This window comes from Perna viridis, chromosome 9 (genome assembly GCF_037379345.1).
Source record: "Perna viridis isolate PV_CMFRI_1.1 ecotype Kerala chromosome 9, ASM3737934v1, whole genome shotgun sequence".
NCBI lineage: Eukaryota > Metazoa > Mollusca > Bivalvia > Mytilida > Mytilidae > Perna > Perna viridis.
In genome coordinates, this window is record NC_142453.1 from 18,133,088 (window position 1) to 18,152,092 (window position 19,005).

Consider the following 19,005-nt stretch of genomic DNA (forward strand, 5'->3'; position numbering starts at 1 on the left):
CGGCTCCCACTATTCCTCGACGAAGGATAAGTTAACTGAAGGTAAGGCTTTATTAGAGTTTAAACAATCTATTAATTGAATATGACCATCAAATCCAATACCTAATGGCTCCTTTGTTTACATCCTCTTATTAACCGCTAATCACGATTTTCTTCAAGAAAACAGTCGCAGAAAATAATCACTGACGTTCTGAAATGAATTTTCCATGTTCGTAATTGATCTCCACTCCCTTTAAGGTACTAAAGAAAGAAATACTTCCTGACAGGGACTTACCCTTGGTGCTGCAGTGCATTGATCACATATACAAATGTACATGTACAAGAACCTCTTAGCAAATTGCCACTTAAAATGTCAACAATGCAATGTTCAAATATGACCACAGTCTTGAAAAATATTGTACTTTCATTTAGCAGGAAAAAACTAATAAATAATAAACTATATGCACTCCAAACAACTCAATACTAAATCATTGTCCAAGCGATATCCACTAATACATATTCAATTAGAAGCAATTGAAGTCCATTATCAAATAGTCAGAAAATCACAACACAACTCCAGAAATTATTTTTACTATGATTTTCCAAATTAATATAGCATGCGAAGTTATATACAGTTGTGACAAAATCCTACTGCTAGACCAGGTGTAGAAAGACAGGTGATAATCCCAATGATAATTATGCTAGAATCACATGACACACCTACTGGTCAACTATTAGCCTTTAATTAGCAGCTATACTTATTGCTATGTATAAATATATATACTTAATGTCGTAAAAATCAATGTAATTTTTTTTATTATTTTTTATGCAATAGGAGGCTAAAAGACAAAAGTACCTTATAACCTCAGCTTCCCACACGATGCTCATGTATCAATATACATCACAAAAGACATATCCCTAACTACATTTACACAGAGAGATGAAGGAAAAATAATTCCTAATTGATTCATCTTTCGAAATCTAAATTCATTTCCATATAAAGACCTATCACTACATATTTTCGTAATTAAAAATTTGCATCAAAATCTGTGGGTTAACAATACGGAATATTTATATGGAGATGAATCAGGTTTACGGATTCAAATTAAATTTAATCCTCATTATCTACTGTTATATAATCTATCTTGGAAGGAATATCAAATTACAGAGAATGTGATCTACAGCTCTTGATGAGTTCATCAGTACTCAGTAAATTAAAACCTAATAAACAGGATGTAGAATATGTAACAGCAAAATTCTGGTTCAATCTATTGCTCTTTTTTTTAAATATACTTTTTATTAAAAAGCTTTTTTATGTAGCTTTCATTTCCTTGTTCCATAAATTCAGATTTATACAGTAAAACCTGTCTAAACCAAATCCTGAATAATCTAAAAACCTGAGTAATCTGAAAACCTGAGTAATCTAAAAACCTGAATAATCTGAAAACCTGAATAATCTAAAAACCTGAGTAAACCAGACACTTTCTGAAGTCCATTTATATCAGTTTAAGTAGCAGTCTTTATAAAAATCAGACAGGAGGTGATTCATGCATGTCAAAAACCCACCTAAATTCAATTTTAATTCTTGTTCAGAAACATTACTGATCACGTATTCATTTGGTTCTTGCCCTTATGAGATAAAAATTATACAGATTGTACATGAAATCAGCACTTTGCAAGAGTTGTCGTTCTTGATTTGGTTGATTTTAGTGGGACATGAATGTACAATTTTCTCAAAAGTGCAGATCAGAATACAGAAATAAATATCATTATGTGAAAATACAGCATATGTAGACTGAAAAAGCATTGTTTGGGTTTTTCAACACCATAATTCTCTTATCCATTGGCAGTGTCTGAATTTTATGTGGACTGGTAGTTAATTGTTTTTTTTAACCTTGGTAAATCAAACAGCTGTGATAGTGAAAAAGAACATTTGCATTAACCACACTGTAATAGAAATAAAAGCATAGACAATCACAGTGGCTAATCTCAAATGTATTTTTGAAAAGACTTTCTTCAAAATTTAATTAGGCTCATTCATTGCTTTAATGGGAAAATATGCTGCATACATTGCAATAAAGCTATCCCTATACTGGTGTAAAAAAGGCAAATTCCAGGCCATGAAATATGAAATTTAATACGGTTTTTTTTTTTGCAGATGTTTATTTGAGTATCTACAAAAATGTTCACTAGAAAGTTAATTTGAGATATTGAAGCCTTCTAGTTAAAGAAACTTGCCTAAAAATCATCAATGGATAAGAAGGCAAAATAAAATGTTTTCTCCCCTTAAAAGAAAACTTAAATGCATTTCACCAAGCTTTTATGCCACCAGAAAAAAAAAAGACAATATGAAACTTTCAATGAATTTCAAAACCAACACAGTTTTCAACATATTTTTGCCCAATAAATCATTCCCTGCATGCATTTTAGGCAGCCACTTAATACTAATATACATATAATAATATGACAGTATCCAAAATTATAAACAATTATAGTAAAACAAAAAAAAAACAAAAAAAAAACTGTATAAACCAGTAACATTTCAAGTCCTTTCATATCAGCTTAAATGTATTTTTTACCTTGGTGAACCCAACATACATGTATATCTGAACTGGATCATTGTAAGCCCAACAACTTGCCTTACATGTACATGTTACATGAAACTGGACCAATTCAAGAGCCCAACAGTGGTTGGTTTCAACATGTTTCATAGTACAAAGATAACCCTATAAACAGTATGTATTAAGTAGCATCTTTGTAACAATCATGCAAAATCTGAAAAATGTTGATACACCCCAAAAAAGGCTACAAATTTTTATTTTTGTAATTAAATTGTCTTATGGGTCTATATTGCTATACTGTGAAATGTGTAATTATTAATTCATATCTGCCTGCTCTTAAGGGATAATCAACATTGAAAATCCAATAGATTCTATTGTATTTGAGTGTCATTTACCAAGTTACCTCCCTTAATTTTGAACTCTACAGTGCATTCTATATATTTTTTATCTCTTATGAACATAGGTTGTATGAAAAACCGCATGTTACTTTCTGTTTACTATGACATTTTAAACAAAATATCAAAAATAAAAATATGTAGGCTTTCCAACCATGAATCACATTTTGCATGATTTTTATGTAGAGTGCTACTTAATCACAATCAAGGCCTTATAAGTAAAACCTTAAAATGCACCAAATAACTGATTTGATGGCCATGCAGTAAAGAACAATAAAACCCTGAAGTTAATCCATTCGGATCATAAAAATTTGAATCACGCAAACCAAAAGAATAACACTAACAACCAGTAACAACATGAAAAACATGACTTCTTTCCAGTAATCTTTAGAAAAAAAACCAAAAACACCCCAACTATCAGTATACAATCAATATCACCATGGTAACCGATAGAATGACAAAAAAAGATTCAAAGACAAAAAAATTTAATTGTATGAGCTTAGATCAAAGCCAAATATAGACCATCCCTTAAGGCATAACGCAGATCAATAAAACGTTCTTAAGAATTGGGAACAAAAGAAGCTTCGAGGAAAAGTGTGATTCTGCAATCACAATTAAAAATGCCTACAGCTTGGTTTACTCTTTGAATACACTACAGATATGGAGTTATGAAATGCGAGATTTATAAGAAATGACACTTTAAATTCTATCCTGGCTTCAAGACTACATCATTAACTTATTTAAGTGTAATTCTTTAAAACGAGATGACCCTTTAAAGTAAGATGTCAGTGAAAGAGAAAGATGATTAGCAATAAATAAGATAACTGGTGCATGCTTCTTTCATTTTATGGGGACAAAAAAAAATCAAGTTCCTGCTCTATTTGGACAACCTTAAAAAATAATTTCAAGCAGAGCTTTTTTCACATTTCAGAGATTAAAATATCATAACTGAATTTTGGCTACCAGTACTTTATAATTTTCACAGTTTTTCATGCCCTTAAAAATATAGCTAGAATTTTAACTTAAGGAATTTTGTGACATTTTCACAGATTGAATGATGCAATGAACTGTCATGGCACTTTAAAGTTTCTGTGAAGATATGGTTGGTTTACAATATTATAAGCATAAGAGTTTCGCCTGATCACTGTGATATACCTGTAGTTTGCCCCCAATGTAAAGTGGTTTCTTCAAATGGAAGTTTAAAAAAAAAGGACTAAAATAATATCTCAAATGAGATGAAGAATTTCCCAACTGGTAGTCAAACGGCCAGAATTGTCTTCCATAAATTGCAGAAAGTCTAAATCTAGTCATTATTATAGAAGACAAAAGCCTTCTTAATCATGAGTACTGACATTCACAATTTGTACATTGCATAACTGCTCTTTGTGCTCGTCAGTGATCTTCAGCTTTATGGTACAAGTAAAGCTGAAAACCAAACTGGAAATTGAGAATAAAATTCTTAGGAAATAAGAAAAATTTTAGTATAAGCATTAGAACAGCAGATACAATACCAACATTGTACTGACCAACTTTCATTGGTGAATCGTAACCAATATTCATTCTAATTTTTCAAAGTGATTAATTTTCCAGGGATTATTTTGGGATGGGCCCTTTCAATTTTATGGCAAAATGTGTTGAGATAGAATTAAATTGGTCATTCATTTGGCTGGGCCCCTTGATAAAGCACAAAAATAAACTTTATCTGTGACTTTTGACAGCATCAAGAGATTTCTGGCCCATCAAAATTTTGCAAGGGTCCATTTTTTTTTCCAAATGCCCAATTGAAATCCTGAATATTTCCAGTGGCTCCTATATAAAATGGGCCATTGGCCCATGTTATGGGCCCCTAATGGCCACAAGCCAGGAAAACCACTGATTTTCACTTACTTCACAAAAAAAAAAAAAACTGGAAAATAAATGACATGAATTCACACAATAGCTTAACAAGTAGCAAAACACACATAGACTAAGAAGTACAAAAAGAATATTATAGAGGGTAACTTTAGCAGGGTGCTTAATTTTGGCATATTTTATCAGTCTGTCTAAAAAAGTTGAAAAACAAATTCCACGCAATATCTACTCTGGGCATAAATATTTTAGTGCACCATTTACCATCTGTAAACATTTTTCGTATACCCTTTTGCCTTAAAGTCGCACAAATTCAAACCCGCCAAAACAACCCACCATACGGTAATTAACTGCAGAAATTTGCAAAAGAAGTAATAATAATTTCCTATTTCTTTTCTATGTACATGTATTTGGTTATTAATTACATTTATGTCAATATACATATCCATGTATCTATATCAGATTCCTAACAATATAGTAACCCTTCTTAATTACAGCTGTACACAGATACAGGAAAAAAAAACTGTCATATAATTCTGATCCAATAACTGATAGCAAAGAAACTACAAGTCTATTCTAGGTAACTAGACAATTAGAAAGTCAGTAAAAAGCCATACAGATTCAACAAACTGAAGTCAGCAAAAACAGCATCATGACGACCTGCCAATTAGAATGAAATTATTAGTCTACAATATCTAACAGCTTGAAATATCTTCTAGAATTACATTTCTATGTTGTCAATCGTGACCGATTCTCAATATTCACCATTATCAGACAATTATCATGTCAGCCAAGTATGTACAAGTCAAACCTAACAGAAAAGTACATGTACCTGGTATGTTGGTGTGTTAAAAGTGCAAAACTATGCTTACAATAAAAAAAAAAACATCTTTAGTTTGCCATGCCTCCACCATTACAAAAACATTTAGGTCAGCATCCCTCAAAATCAATCACCAACCTTCAGTAATCAAAACTACCATGATGAAATTTCAAACACTTCAAGTAATTGTCTCGAAAACATACACGCCTATAGACGTCATCATCAATATTACATATGTATAATATATAACAAAATCCTATTTATTATTGTGGTCATAAAAAAATATAAAGACAACCGGTGAGTACTAAGAATGAAACCAATACTGTAAGTTTAAAAATTATTGGAATGTTTTTACTACATGTATTGCAAAACATATGACTGACTCAAAACAAGATGCTGCACACTACAAACTACATGTATCCGGGTTTGACACTAACATTATTTCTTTGGTGGTCAAAGGACTACTTCAGAGGTAAAACAAGTAGTCCGTAGCTGGTAATGACAGTTCTGTTCTTAGATCTTATAAAAAATAAGGCAAAATTTAGATAGTCCTTAGGACTACTATGAACTATGAACAACCACACTACTATCAGTGTCAATCCCTGTTACATGTATGTATGCTGAGAATACCCCAACTCAACCATTTCTGTCTAACTTGGAAAGACTGCACTGAAGACTGGGTACAAGTCATTATGTAAAAGCAATACACCAATACTTCAGTATTTCCTCCAATAGACAATAAACCTGTAACGAAAACTTCCATAAAGCTTCACCTAATACATTAATTAGCTGTACATTAAACAGGAAGTAGATAAGTGAAAAACCTAGAAAAAGGAACAAGCAATATACCAAATTTCCTAGCAATCCCTTGAATAGAAAATAAGAAATCTGTCTCGTAATTGTGTAATAGACAGGTGGGGGAACTGACAGCTGGACAAGGTGATTGCAATGAAGCCCCACTCTAATGAGTGTGAATAAGTCAACAATTTCTACCAACAATAAAACCTAAATCATACTTAACCGCCCAAAAGTATGACATGTATATAATGGCACTTGATATTGTTAGGTTTGCAGAGTCTGGTAACTGTTATAATAACCATAATTCAAAGCCAATATTCTGGGTAACCAAACATATAAATGTGCATGTATACAGAGTCAGTGGAAAAAATATAATAGAAAACATGCCTAAGTCAGCTGATCTAGTGAAGATATTGTTTTTCTCAAATTTTTCCATGAACAACCTTCTTTATTTATACATGTTATATGAGTATGATACTTCGATATTGTTATCTGCTGGGGTAACCAGACAAATACAGTGTAAAACTTCAGCAGGGATGAATCAAGGATTAGAAGATACATAAATAGAAAAAGGCCAAGAGGACCAAGGTAAAAACTAGTAGCAAAATAGTATACTACATGTACATGTATCAGTGTGTATAAACAATTTGAATTTCATGTACAAACAATTTTTCTTCATCAAATCTCAATTGGGGAGGAAGGGTGCAAAAAATGCACCAAGCCCCTTAAACTGACATTTATACCAGATCAGCACGAAATGAAGAACAAACATGGAAAAGTACACATAAGATACCTAAAGCTCAAAATACATGTACATACATTTAGTAGCCTGGATCGCTCACCTGGGGAATTTTGAATCGTGTGGTCATATCACAAAATGTTTGGAGAGTTCCCTATACTTACTCGTTACGTTATTTCTTCCATCCACTGAACCACCATAGCCACTTCAAGACAGATAAAATGTATGTAGGCCAAAATGTATTTGAACTGTCCTCATAAGCTTTCAATGGCAAATTTGAGTGGCAGCAGCCACTTGTTGAGCTGCCTGTACAAAATGTACCAGAGCCAATAGTAAATAGTGGATCATCTGTGGAGGGCAAAGAGGTCATTTAAAATATCCAGTTTTAAAATATTGGCACCCATGATTTTAGAGGAGTTGAGCTAAAATAGCCTCTGGCAGCTATACTGTTTGACAAAATGGAAATCTTGCATACATGTACATCATTTCTGCCAAATTTGGTTAAAACTGGTCATGAGTTTTTCATGTTGAGCAAAATGTGAATATCTATGGACAATGGACAACAGACTGGAAGTAATGGCATACCGGTAAGCTCACTATAAACTTTGATCCAGGTGAGCTAAAAAATGTGACAAATATCAAAATCAACATTCCTCATGTATTTGTCCTTTACTAAATAAAAATTTTGACCTTTGCTTAAAAATCAGTTCAACTCATTTACATGCATCAGATTTATACATTTTTTTTTAAATCCCATAAATATGGTTTCAAGAGATACAATGTACCTCTCAATAATTTTTCAATTGATAACACTCTTCAGATCAAACATAACAGTGAAAGCTTCGCTATGTGACTTTCATCACAAAACATTTTTCCAATAATATGTAATCTGGGTAACCAGACAACTACAAAGCTCAAACACATATATACATGTACATTATTGTATATTTAGAAACACTGAAGAACATGGTAGGAACTTTAATCCATATATGTAATACTTATAATAACATAAGTCAGCAAGAGTCATCTTACTTTTTTATTCAATTAAAATTTGTTTATGTTTGTTTTTGCCTTTAATAATATGGGACAGGTGGGAAAAAGTTTTATTTTTTACTCTTTATTTCTTACCAGATATTTGATAGCCTAATTTAAGCTATTTGAAGTATAGACATGTTCTAAATCCAGAGCCGCATCAGTTTCAGAGAAGAAACATGGTTTAAATGACAGATTTGTATGTTATAGTATCTGAATAATAGAAAATGACTTGAAAAAAAAAATCCTGACTTTGAAGATCCCTCCCAAACTTTTGTATTTTTTTCAATTTTTTAGGGGCAGGAATAAAAATCTATTTATTAACTTTATTTGGCCTTACATGCAATAACCAACAATTCAAATTCGTAGCTGTTTTTATATTAATTAAAAATTTTGTTTTTTGGCAGAGATCATTTTTCAACGATCAACAGGTTAGTGAAAATTGGCAAAATTTGAAGTAAATAATTTGCAAAATAATCATTATAGTAAAATCTGGATCTGAAAAAAAAAAAAAACGGAAAACTGCTGAAAGTGGGAAGAAAATCATCCCTATACCTGTAAATCCTCAGTGAAATCAGATAAAGTTATTGTCACAAGAACAAAGTAGTGACAACAAGGCATTTATTATTTGAATTTGGAATTATTTTGTATTTAAGAAAACAAGTGAAAAAATTATTTATAAAACTTACTCCTACTAAGGGGGTTAGTCATGCCGTCATGACTAAGGGTTAGTAAGTTTCCTTGACTTTTGTTATCATACTAACCCTACCCCTTACCCATGATGGCATAACTAACCCCCTTAGTAAGGGTTAATTTCACAAATTTATTTTTGGTCAATTTCTGAACTCCAAAATACCAGTAGCATAGTTATAACTATCTATTCATCAATGGAAGGTATCATTCTATACCTTTCCATGTATTTTTTATTCATGCAAAATGCCAAAAGTTACATGTAGTTTTTCAAATGTTCAAATTTTGCATTCCAAGCTCATCAATCCAAACAAGAACTTTCAGTGGTCATCATGGCAGAGCTTGTTGAAATGGAAAAGAATATAGAACATTTAAAATTTTTTATCTAATTTTTACTTTTTCTTAATTTTTCAACAGTTATATACAATCATCATTACATAAAGCACATAACTTATATTTTTCACAACTATCACAACATGATTTACATGTAGTATACAAAGAATACATATACTCATTAAGAAATGTACTTGTATATATTGTTGATAAATATTCCTTTTAAATAATAGGGGTTTTGTATATAAAAACAGAGAATAATAATAAAAAAAAAGAAGAAGAAATTTAACATTTAACAAAAGATGGTAAAAATTAATGTACATGTACTGATGGATTTTAAAACAAAATGAGTTTTTTTAATCAGTATTGTCCAAAACTTGACATAAAGGCAAAATTACTGAGCAAAACTTCATTTCAAACATAGCTTGTCATGTAAGGGAAATAACTCAAATTTCAAATGAGGACTAAATTCTGCACCAGTGAGCAATGCAGTAAGTTATTAATTTAATAATTTTCCCTCATCTCTATAAAAGCAGGGCTTTCGACAATTCCAGGAGTAGCCAGTCGCCTGGCTCCCCCCTCCATACAATTCAATGCAAAAATGGTAAAATAGGTCGCAAAAATTCAGATGTAGCAGAAAATTAGGGAAAAATTGTTGATTACTATTTAATTCACTCTTAAAGTGAAAATAAAATGAACTTTGGACTTAGGCTGTATTTAACAGTACATGAGCAAAGTTGGAATCTATCAGAAACTCATATACAAGTTTCTACATAAAAACTTCAAATACAAATATGTGTAGCACATTATTTTTAATCTTTCCCACAGGATCTGCCACTCATGCTGGAAACCTAGTGATATTGTTGTCATTACATTGTATCTATTTGTGCTTGGCGATTGATTTTACCAGCACAAATACATCAAGGGATATGCATCTCTACTGCTACACCCTTACCAGTTTTTATCAATTTAGACCCATTTTTCTAAGAAATAGTAGGGAAAACTATGTTTTACAGTATTCAAAATACAAACTGGAAGTTACTAAGTAACGATTATCATAAACTGGGTTCGGACCAGAAGTGAAATATTTCCAGAAATTTGAAAATAAAAAAATCTTGGGAAGGCATCAAAAATAGGGTTGGGCGGAGATGAGAATCTAGGAATTTTTTATTATGGCCTAATGTTCCTATGGTATATTTGTCCACTAACATTTAGTCTGATACATTTTGTACATGTATGAAGGGATGCAACGACTATCAACTTTTGGAACTATCATGAAAATACACTATTGTCAACCAAAATTTTAATTTCTCCACTCTTCAAAGTGGAGTCACTCATGTCTCCACTGTGACTCCACCAAAGTAAAAAATAAGATAAATTGCTCCATTTCAATAGTTTTCAATATTTTTTGCTGTCCTTTACTGAAATGTTATTAAACTCATAGAACCAATAAATATACCTTAGTATAAAAAGAGGAGAAGTTTATTACAGACAATTTTTGAAATGGTGACTCCACTCAAAATATCTCCACTGTGGAGAGTAGAGAAACTAAAATTTGTGTTGACAGTAGTGTACATGTAACTTGTCAATAACAACATGTACATGTACATGTATGTGTATACCTCTTTTTCTTGAAACCTTTTTCAGTAACTTCAGTCACCAAATTGCTTTCTTAAACATTTTTTTCTTACAATATACAAGTACTTTTTGATGATATTTTGAAAAAAGACTGTGACTACATGTACATGTATATTTTTGTACCTTGAAACATTGAATAAGCCTAAAGAGTAATCAAGGGAACCAAGGTTATAGTGGTAATCAAAAGAATGTAATCCAGGGACAAAGACCAGACATGGAAAACAGACATACACAACAAAGAACATAAAGTAACTAAAATCATACATACAAAGTAACAAAAGTAAATGAGCAACTCGGACTCCACTAAAAACTGGGAGCATGGACCAGGTGCACCGGTAGGGTAAGCATCCTCTGCTTTTCTAGAAACACCCGCCGATTTGCTCATAAAAAGTCAAGTCCGGGGTAAACAAATGAGGAAAGGAAAACTATGACCCGTTGAATAAATCAGCTTTCATGGTGCTGATGGATACACCATAACGATCCACAAGTTCATAAAACTTCTGTAGTGATGACTTCAATCTTGTAGCAACATAACCCTGTTCCAGAAGCCTATTTGTTAGAGTTCTAGCGTGATACAAAAAGTCTGCGTAGTTTTGGCAAGCTCTAGCATAACGTATGACTTGTGATATGACCACTATTTCAAAGACAAATCCATACCAATTATTTCATATTCCTATACTTCACCCATCGCATCCAAAATTTTCAATTATAAAAGGCTATTGCAGAACCTCGAGATTGAGGACTTCAAGGCTAAACCACCTGACTGTTCTTCCAAAACCTCTCCATTCAAATATGGTCCTTCTGGTCACGTCGTTACGGGAGATTTAACCATTATCGAAAACGAATCTCTGCGTAATATCCTTTCTAAAGGTCCCAAGTACCGTGAACCACGCTCCATAAATTGGAATTATAACTTTAAAGTTCTTATGGATGCTGTCGAGGACTATGCAAGAAAATGGATAAAACGAGAACAAGAAGACATTGATTCTCTGTCAGAGTGGTTAAAGGCCGTGAGGTCTTTAATTTTGAAACGAATGAAGGTTTTAAGTAGGTCAATGAGTGCCAAGGCTACATCAATTTCAAAGACCCCGATGTAGCAAAAAAATTGTCTACTATACATGACAAGTATGTTGTCGTACCAGCAGACAATGCCCAAAACAACATTGTTTTCGTCTGCAAAACGTTTTATATCCAATGTTTATTATCAGAGGCAGACGTAGAAAATAATAGCAGTGATAGGACCAAGACTGCTACCACTCTATCCAAAGAAGAGATTGTGGAAAACCATAAATCTGTGCTATCCTCTTTTGGTCTCTCTACCAAGGACGATGATTGTGATTTACCGTCTATGTACTGGATTCCTAAACTTCACAAGAATCCATACAAACAACGTTTCATAGCTGGATTTGCAAAATGTACCACCAAACCTCTTTCAAAACTTTTAACTTCTATTCTCACAACTGTCAAAGAGGGTCTACAGTCCTACCACAACACTTGTTACTCCCGTAGTGGTATTAATTCAATGTGGATCCTGAAAAATTCAAAAGATCTTTTGGAGACAATCAGTTCAAGACTATTATCTGAATATAATTGCATTAAAACAGATAATTTTTCAACAGTGTATACTTCTATTCCCCATACTCAGTTAAAATCCTGACTTAAAAACATTATACATCGTTGTTTTTCTCAAAAAGATGGTACACCTAGATACAAATCTTTAGTTCTTGGTAGAGATTCCTCATACTTTGTAAGAAATAATTCCAAATCATCTTCCAAATATACAGAGGAAGATGTTTACAAAATGTTGGAATTTTTAATCGACAACATATTTGTCCAGTGTGGTGGATGTGTTTTTCAATAAACAGTCGGCATTCCAATGGGAACAAATTGAGCTCCTTTACTTGCTGACCTATTCCTTCACGCTTATGAGGCTGACTTTATAGCTGATCTGATCAGAAAGAAAGAATATCATTTGGCTAGATCCTTCAATCTCAGTTTCCGCTATACAGATGACGTAATATCTTTAAACAATCCTAATTTCGGGGATTTGATACATCGCATCTACCCAAAAGAACTTGAGATAAAGGATACTACAGACACTGTGATGTCAGCCTCATATCTTGACCTACACTTAGAAATTGATGGTAAAGGAAAACTATTGACCAAACTTTACGACAAACGTGATGACTTTTCATTCAGAATTGTTAACTTTCCTTTCATCTGTGGCAACATCCCTTCGGCTCCTGCATACGGAGTGTTCATATCATAACTCATACGTTATGCTAGAGCTTGCCGAAACTATGCAGACTTTTTGTATCGCGCTAGAACTCTAACAAATAGGCTTCTGGAACAGGGTTATGGTGCTACAAGATTGAAGTCATCACTACAGAAGTTTTATGGTCGTCATCATGAACTCGTGGATCGTTATGGTGTATCCATCAGCACCATGAAAACTGATGTATTCAATGGGTCATAGTTTTCCTTTCCTCGTTTGTCTACCCCGGACTTGACTTTTAATGAGCAACTCGGCGGGTGTTTCTAGAAAAGCAGAGGACGCTTGCCCAACCGGTGCACCTGGTCCATGCTCCCAGTTTTTAGTGGAGTCCGAGTTGCTCATTTACTTTTGTTACTTTGTATGTATGATTTTAGTTACTTTATGTTCTTTGTTGTGAATGTCTGGTCTTTGTCCCTGGATTACATTCTTTTGATTACCGCTATAACCTTGGTTCCCTTGATTACTCTTCAATACGTAGGAGCCGAAGGGATGTTGCCACAGATGAAAGGAAAGTTGACAATTCTGAATGAAAAGTCATCATGTTTGTCGTAAAGTTTGGTAAATAGTTTTCTTTTCCCATCGATTTCTAAGTGTAGGTCAAGATATGAGGCTGACTTCACAGTGTCTGTAGTATCCTTTATCTCAAGTTCTTTTGGGTAGATGCAATGTATCAAATCCCCGAAATTAGGATTGTTTAAAGATAACATGTCATCTATATACCGGAAACTGAGATTGAAGGATCTAGCCAAACAATATTCTTTCTTTCTGATCAGATCAGCTATAAAGTCAGCAAATGCAGGGTTTGATAGGGGACAGAGAAAACATGTACATCCTCATCTTATGTACAATGTACATGTTCATTGGTACATGGACTTTCCAAGTTACGGTTTTCTTGAAAACAGAATGGTTCACACGTGTAAGTCCATTTGAACAAGTTGAAAACGGGCTATTCTGGAAATTTCTAAAAGCCATTATACAAATGTACATGTACCATTAATTTCAATATAGTGTAAATGATCAATGTCTCAGATCTTTTTACTTCCTTTCATCTTTTAAAAGGCAAGGGCCATCAGAAAATATAAGGGCACTTTGCCAAGAAGTGATCCCTGCAGGTGCAAATGCATGTACATGTAGATACATTGTAAATATTAAAAAATATATAATGGCCACTATTGAATGAAAAAAGAGCTATTCAAAATCTGCACCATAATTTAAAATTTTTGTACTTTCGGATGGTAAAATTTAACAAAAGTCAATTCAACAAATGAAAATTAAGATTCGGTCTTTTATCATAAATGTAACACATCATACATCCAGTGTTTATATAGTCTATAGAGTTAAATCTAAGGCTAAGTAGCATGGCATGGCGCTATGCCCTTTCTTCCAGACACCATGCCCTTTTTTCAGGATGCCAAATGTCCTTTTCGATCGCGAAAATGTGCCCCTGTTAGAATTTAAGACCTCTCAAAACCATGAAACTTCGCCGACATTCTTATTGCTTATCTAAGACGATTTTCAGGTCAAATTTGACACAAAACCACCTAAAAACTCCGAAATCAAACCCCTAATTCATGTTTAAATAGAGTCATTTATCTGACAAAAGGTGTTAATTGCTGTCTGAACAGGTAAGGAAACATTTTATGACAGGTAAATAATCTCCCAGGAGCAATCAGCTGATCAGGGTTTGACAATTAGAAAATGAATCCAGATTGGATCTACCACTATTTTTGAACATCATTTTCTAAAGATTAAATTCTACTCCACAATTAATTTGAGAATACTGTCATTTTAACAGGTCTTAAATTTGTAGAACCAGTGTGTTAACAAATTTTAAAATTATCAATGTTCTTACAAAGTGAGTTACCTCCCCTGCAGTCTTCATATTTCATGTAATTTCAACAATGCAGTATTTTTCCCAAAAGTTTCGTTTGCAATAGTTAAAAGAAACACTATTCCTTCCAAATAGTGATGATTTTGGAAATTCAGTATCAACATTCTTGAATATTTGTTACATTTCCTAATATAGTGCACCTCATGGTATGCATTTAATGAAAAGATGAGTTAACCAAGTTTCCCTCAATCAGTTCTTAAGAAAACTGTACAGCATTATGCTGTCACATATTCCACATACAGAGGCCCCAAAATACTTCCTGAACTGTAAAACTTGAAGTTCACAACATGAATACTAACTCACCTTTAACTGACATAAATGGCAAGAAGGAAACTGGGGTTTAATATATAAATTTCCAAATAGTAGAAATGAATTTGAGTGTAAATATAAGTTTTCTCATTTATTTTTTGGGGAATTTGAAAAAAAACCAAAAAAAAACAGGAATTTTAAATAGGTTTGGGGGAATCTAACGCAAGAACAAATTTTAATAAATTATAGTGCATGCACAATATGTTCAACTGAAAAAGGCCCTTTAATGCTAGTGATTGTCTCATTGGTACATTACTACAGTAAAATCCATGCAGTTTGCAAAATATGTCCCGAAAATGTTGATTCACATGTTGTCCCATGTAAACGCCCCCCATGGGTATTTTCAAAAGTTAGCAGGTATGTAATTAAGTTTTAGTTCTAATAATAAGGTTTTAATTCAGATGTGTCTTTGATTTTTAAATTTGTATAACAATTTTTAAATAAATCAATGTGCCCTGAAAAATCAAACATCGCGACAAAAAGTGCCCTTTGAAAAAAAAAAAAATTACCATGCCCTTTTCTAATCCTAGATTTAACACTATAATATAATAGAAAATTTGAAGCTACATGGAGGTTGAAAGGATGTGGAGAAGATAATAAAAGTTTGTCATAAAACGCAGTCACTGATTACAAAGAATATTGATATGTGCTAATAAATGTATTAATTTATTTTACTGTGAAGTTTATCCCTGTAAACTTAATCTATAATTTTTATATAAAAAGAAAGTTCTATGTCCAGACCCATCGAAATTTTTTTAAGCACATCTGACATTCGGTCAGACACAAGGTGATGACTTGTCTGACCGAACGACAATTTGTCTGACTGAAAAAACTCTGAACAATTTATCGACACGCTAACATTTTTGATGGGGGGTGGGAATCTTCAAGTACATTTTATTATCAAGCTGATTTTAAAACTACTGGGTATGGGCTCTTGAATTTGTTAATTTGTCACCATTTACCATGTTTCACATGTAAACGAGTAGCGAGACAACGGAAGGGACGATATATCAAAGGACGAAATGACGTGTAGCGAATGAACCGGAAGTTACATATTATTGTTTACAATCAAATTGATTGACTATCTCGCTAGACTGTAGACTAATTCACGTAATTATTAAAACGTTCTAGTTTTATTATTCACAAAAACCACTTCAGTTTTGAGAAAATCTTCTTTAACGTAAGAAAAAAACATCAGACACCCGGGCCGACAAGCAACGTGTATAAACCGGACCCGGGACAATTTTACCAGACAGGTCCGACGGTCCGGCAGGTTTCGATGGGTCTGATGTCTTGACTCGAGAAAAAAAAAAGACATTAAACATCTGCTACACTTTGACAAACATACAACTTTTTGTACATGTATAATTATGTTTATATTTTTAACTAAAATGATTCAGTATCCTGAACAACAATCCTGAATATATTCTTATGGAGATTAACAAATTCAATAATCTAGTCACTCTTTTTATGATAAAACAGAATTTAAAATTTCATCAGAAGTTTAGTGTCATATACATATAATACTAATCAAAACTCAATAACAATTAGAGGAGAAGACCATGTTATTGTGCAAGTCATAAATATCAAAACTAGTCTTTTAAATGTTCATGAAAATTAAATTGAAACAAAATAATTTCCTTTTTTAATTAATTAATCGTGATTTAAAATTAGGTAACTTGAATTTCCCGCATCTAGGGGCGCCACCATGATCGTTTGAGTTGTGACTTCACGAAGTTGGTTTGTAAAGTGAAAGTAAATAGGTAATTGATAACGATATCTGAAGAAATCTCAAATTTGGGATTTTTCCCCTATAATTTCAAAATAGAAGAAGAGATTGAGGCACAACATGTAAGTAAATGTCAGACAACATTGACAAAAACCGGGATTTGCAGCCAGAAGATTAGTATATCATAGGAAAACCTACTTCCAAAGAATGTTCGTGTTGCCGATCAAAAACTTTTAGAATATTCTCTTTTATCATTCCTGCAATCGTAATGTTGACAAAGACATGTTTTGGTGATTAGATAAACAGGATTGTTGAAAAATGTACGAAATATTTTTTGTTTACATATTATTTGCAGTACTTGTATCAGTACCAAACCGACTTAGTGACGTCACGAGTCAATCAGAAGCTTTCAGTTAAAATCAATAAAGTCTGCTTATGATCTTCCTTCAAAAAAGAGAGGTCTATAGATGGTTATTTACATATATTTCAAAATTTGCATAGCCAACTTTAGGAAGACATACCTATCGCAGAGCTTGTGTTTTCTTCTTTGGATGATGGTATTAAAAATATTTAGACAAAACAAAATTGATAACTTAATGATTTAAAACTGATAAATAATATCTTAATTTTCCATGCTGAAGTAAGCGACATTGTTTATGAACAAAATGGCAGCACCCAGTGAGATCGGATGCTGTATCAGGATATGTATCTTAATGCATGTACAGTATTACAATATGTATCTTTTGCAAAAAAATGTGTATTGTTACACCCCTATGCTGAATATGTGCAAATTAACTACTAGTTCATATTTTTGCATCTCTTGTAACCTGTTGTAAGAGATTCTAAGCATAGGGAAGTTGTGTTTTAGGGTACCCAAGTTATATTTCAAATTAAAGTATACTTGAGTAAATCACAGACACAGTCGATGATGCACAACAAGTTCACAATTTCTGGAAAACATACATTTTTTTATATTCTATATGCTAGAATGTAATATTTTGGTTAAGTCTGCCGCTGTTTTCACTACTAGATACTCATTTGCCACTGTCTTGTACGGTTTCTAAAATCAAGATTGAAATTATCTAGGGAAGAATAAGTGTAAACAACCTTTGTTATGGGACCGAACAAAATCTCGTAGAGATTGCGTTTGCACACCATGTAACAGCCTGAGCATTTAGATGAATTTAAAATGTTGTTGTAAGTACACGTATTGCGCCTCAAAAATTGCTGTTACCTATCATTAGGAGGGCGACCTGACATTTTCCCCAAACATTTTTCACTTCGCCATTTTAATTTTGACGTATTTTGGAATCTAATAAAAGACCCGAACCCGGATGTTAATTTATTTCCGGAAATTGGTTTGCCCGTGCACATAAACGACAAAATGTATGAAAATTTATGTTTTAACTATTTTGTTTTAATTTTATTGTACAGAGCGACACCATATCCGTGGTTCTCTGTCTCATGTACTTTTATGTGTGACATAACACTCACAACCTAATTCCTTCTGGAATTCGGCGCAGGCCGAGATATATTTTTTTGTTTTTACCACGATCGGTACACAAGAACTTGCGTACAGTGAGTATATTAGATAGCCAGTCACACCCTCTCTCTTGCACAGGGGCGTGTGTACACAAGGGTGGTAAAAGAAAATATAAAAATATCCCAAGTGTCGAATTCCAAAAGGAATTACTGGATATATGCCCCTAAATACTGATTGCATAATAGATACATTCTGTATGACTAGCACGACAAGAGAACCAAATACGTAATTAAAACCACCCATGCTATCGCATAGGATAGACTGGGTCAGCTACTGTAAAAAAATAGGCAATTACATTCAGCCACAGACGGCTGCATCCAGAGCCCGCCAGACACTAGTAACACTAGAATTTTTTTTTATTATTTTTTTTGTCTACCGGTCTTCGAGACAAAGTTGAACTGAATTTTCTTACATTGTGAACATCAT

The 19,005-nt window shown here is 33.0% G+C and overlaps 1 protein-coding gene across 1 annotated transcript in view; it reads right to left on the reverse strand.

Moving 5' to 3' along the window:
* LOC148607161 (uncharacterized) overlaps positions 1 to 18,344 on the reverse strand; it is a 68,469-nt gene extending 50,125 nt beyond the window's left edge. The window contains exon 1 of the mRNA XM_088543474.1: positions 18,271 to 18,344. Coding sequence (XP_088399600.1) covers positions 18,271 to 18,296 — 26 coding nt within the window. The 5' untranslated portion in view covers positions 18,297 to 18,344. The remainder of the gene's footprint in view (positions 1 to 18,270) is intronic.
* Positions 18,345 to 19,005: the final 661 nt, after the last annotated feature.